General features: G+C 41.2%; 1 protein-coding gene across 1 annotated transcript; it reads right to left on the bottom strand.

The window, feature by feature from the left end:
• Window positions 1-1,654: 1,654 nt before the first annotated feature.
• On the bottom strand, window positions 1,655-2,917 carry Smp_170030 (sh3 domain-binding glutamic acid-rich-like protein; the record flags this gene model as incomplete). The annotated part of the gene is made up of 6 exons (XM_018789198.1): window positions 1,655-2,287; window positions 2,324-2,359; window positions 2,476-2,514; window positions 2,552-2,626; window positions 2,658-2,837; window positions 2,873-2,917. The coding sequence occupies 6 exons, from the start codon at window positions 2,915-2,917 to the stop codon at window positions 1,655-1,657; spliced, it is 1,008 nt and encodes a 335-aa protein (XP_018654665.1).
• Between the last annotated feature and the right edge of the window lie 793 nt (window positions 2,918-3,710).

The raw sequence follows: 3,710 nt of genomic DNA on the forward strand, positions 1-3,710 counted from the left end.
GTGCGATAATGCCCAAGGCATGCAATCAGCACTTAATCAGTTGGCAATCAGTGTCCGCAGGTACGGCATGTGCTTTGCACCCTCCAAGTGCAAAGTACTCCTACAAGACTGGCAGGATTCTAATCCTGTACTCACCCTGGATGGTGAGGAGATCGAAGTAGTTGAGAAGTTCGTGTATCTAGGTAGCTATATAAGTGCTGGTGGTGGCGTGAGTGATGAGATTGATGCACGTATAATGAAAGCCAGAGCGGCTTATGCCAATCTGGGCCATCTTTGGCGCCTTCATGATGTTAGTCTGGCTGTAAAAGGTCGGATCTACAACGCGTCGGTGAGAGCAGTTTTGCTCTATGCTTGTGAAACCTGGCCTCTCCGAGTTGAGGATGTTAGACGTCTCTCTGTGTTCGATCATCGTTGTCTCCGAAGGATTGCTGACATCCAGTGGCGACACCATGTTAGTAATGCAGAGGTTCGGCATCGTGTGTTCGGGCGCAGAGACGATAATTCAATTGGTGTCACCATCTTGAAACACCGACTTCGGTGGCTTGGACATGTTTTACGAATGTCGTCCCAGAGACTTCCACGTCGTGCATTATTTTCCGACTCTGGGACTGGTTGGAAAAAGCGGAGAGGAGGTCAGTGTATGACATGGTGTCGTGGCATGAAAGAGAGCTGCAAAGGGCTAGCTTCCGTTGGTCCTTCACGACTCCCTGGTTGGGGTCCGAGAGATGGTGCAACACAGTGGCTGGAGACGTTATCAGATATGGCTCAGAATAGAAGCCAGTGGCGATCCTGCTGCAACCTTCTTTTACTTTCTACATAAAGAATGGTTCTAACTTTCCTAACTGAAAGAGTCTTCTGGTTGTACATTTCAGTCCGCCTTATCTTTTCATCCCTTCTCTTCCTACTTTCATTATTTTGTGTGGCGCATATGTACCTGGTGCCCTTTTGTACCAATATATATGTGTTTAAATAAATAAATAAAAATTTCTAATAGCTACACTTTATACTGAGACTCTTGACAATAAGATAAGTAGTGTTCTGAAATAGTTGACGTGAATACCAGTTCACTGTGATCACTAAAAAATTCAGGGCGATGAAAATCACAGCATTAGCCTATAGTGACTTCTGCCTAAAATAGTGCCATGTTCCTAAAACTCGAAGTTTCAACGTATTTGTTTCTCATTACAGTTCGAAACATTTCAGTGAAGCAAGTTGATCCTTATCATAGTTTTACCTACTCGTTTTGCTCATTGAATTAAAAGAAACATTTGTTGATCAGAATCCTAACAGTAAACAGTCAATGCGATGTATGATCATACCAGGTGAGAGTAGTAGTTTGTCATTCACCTTTGGTTGAATGAAAGTGTTAAACAAGTCAGTGACACCAGACTTTTCAACATAGCAGTGGCTAATAATTATTCTGTGGTCTGTTACCGTACTATTGGCTTGTCAAACCAAGTCGTGACTTTGGACTAAATAAATTCCAGGACAAATCATGAGGAATGGACTATCTCGACATGTCTGTAAAATAAATCCTCATAACTAAATTCTAAGTGACTTTGATATACGATAAGAACGATTACATAGCATTATATTAAATATACCAGTTAGCGATAAACTACTGAACAGATCACAAGAATGATGTGGTTGAAGTTTACTCGGAGTCCGAAGATGATTCGGACTCACTTGCGCTTGAGTCTTCTGACTCCTTTGAGTTTTCCCTTTTAATCTTCATAGACTTTTCTGCAGACTGCTCTGAGTGATTTGATGATGAGTTGCTGTCGGATTTTTCTTCCGGGCTATTGGCTTTGGAAGTAACAGACGTTTTTCGAGAATCTAATGGAGAGTGTTTAGGTGAACTGCCATTCGAATCTGTCTTCGACTTCTTGGCCTCAGATTCTCCGGATGATGAGCTTTCAGAATCCTTTCGAGCACTAGAAACCGAACGTTTTGACGAATCACTATCCGACTCTGTCTTGGATTTTTTGGCTTCGGATTCTCCAGACGAGTCTTCCGAACTTTCGTCAGAGTCTTTAGAAAGTCTTGCTTCGCCCTCAACATCCTTCGCTGACAAGGGATTTATTTTTTCTTCTTCCTCATTTCCCGAATCTTCATCAGACGTTTTTCTTTGGTGTTCTGTGGAATCGCCTTCATTTTCATCAACTTTCTCTTCAAAACTTTTATGTAAAGTCTTTTCTTTTTGACCTTTATCCTCTTCTTCTTCAGCAGCTTCACTGTTTTCTTCCTCCTTAGGAATATCAGGCTTATCTTCATCGACCGAAGACTCCTAGTAAAATCAACATATAATAATTAAACACACTACCTTAGCCTTGTCCTCGTCCTCCTCCTCACTCTCAGCCTGAAATTTAACGTCACAAATTGAGTCTGAGTAAGTTTTCTACAGGTTTAATTCATGCAGCACATGCAAAATAAGGCTAAGCAATCATGCGAGATGACCTAAGGCGCAACTGGTACCTCACTGGCGCTGCTACCCATCAATGCCGAGAACGACTTCTGAAGGAAAATCTTGAGAGTTAATTGAAGAGCTTACAGGTTTTTCTCCAGGCAATTTTAGAAAAGATTCTAGTTCTTCCATTTCCACGGCCTCGTAAAATTCCTCATAGCCCTGAAAAGATGAAAGTGAGAGGAATACTAACTCCGAGATATTCTTCATCGAGGAAAATGTGTGGTGGAACCAAAGGTTTCTCTTTTTTCTTTAGCTCCTCAAATAATGAACACTTTCTAGACTCATTGGAGACGTCAGAGAGGTCAACTTCTTCAAAGTCAACCTTTTTAGCATTAAGCAGTGACAGAATTAGTGCCTGTTCTTTTTTGACCTGCATCATTACTCGTTAAAAGTAATCAACCCAACCTTAAGGTTTCCAGAAAGAGTACTGATGTAAACCTTCAGAACCATTGATGTAACGCAAATCTCAAAATCTACTGATCTAATGTCCTTTCAATACACTAGTTAAAACCTATCTATTTATATACTTTCCAATCTTTATTTTGTATAATTTTTCTGTATCTGTGGAAGTGCTCATGAAAGTTACACTAATTACTCAATTTCAATCGTCTTCGTACCACTGCAAATTAGTGTAATTGCCTAAAGTCGTTAACGACTTGTAATTCTACAACACTGGTGTTTGAGATTTGTCTTAAAAAATCCATTTCGTCTACCATTTTAGTATGTTTTTAAGATGGTCGGCTCTGATCACAAGTGTGGACAGCCATATTGCTTATACCGTGTAGAAGGAATGCAATGTGATGATTGTAAGAAGTGGTTCCATAAAATGGGCACTCGCTTTAGTCCCACTGCCTATATAAGGTGCTCAAAGCCTAATTCTCATTGGCTCTGTATGTCTTGTTGTTCAAGCGAAACAGTACTCATTCAAGAAGCAATTAGCCTTCTGGCATTAGCTAACAAAAAGGTTGACGAGGGCTATACCGGTAACATGGGTATTGATAATGAAGAATGTGTCAGTGTCGTATGTGCTGTCACGGCACATGCCAGACACCCAACTGTGTAACACGAAATAGAGCCTTCTACCCCGAAACAATTGATGAGCGATATATCATTAGATATTGGTGGCCAAGTTGCTACAGCAGCGACTGATGATCCGGGTAGTTCTAATCTGCTTGCTGCGAGTGACAGGAAATGGATGACGCGGAAGCGTAGGAGAGAATGAAAGATAGCCAACGAAAGCGCC

This window comes from Schistosoma mansoni, chromosome W, assembly GCF_000237925.1.
Source record: "Schistosoma mansoni strain Puerto Rico chromosome W, complete genome".
In the NCBI taxonomy this organism is placed as follows: Eukaryota; Metazoa; Platyhelminthes; class Trematoda; order Strigeidida; family Schistosomatidae; genus Schistosoma; species Schistosoma mansoni.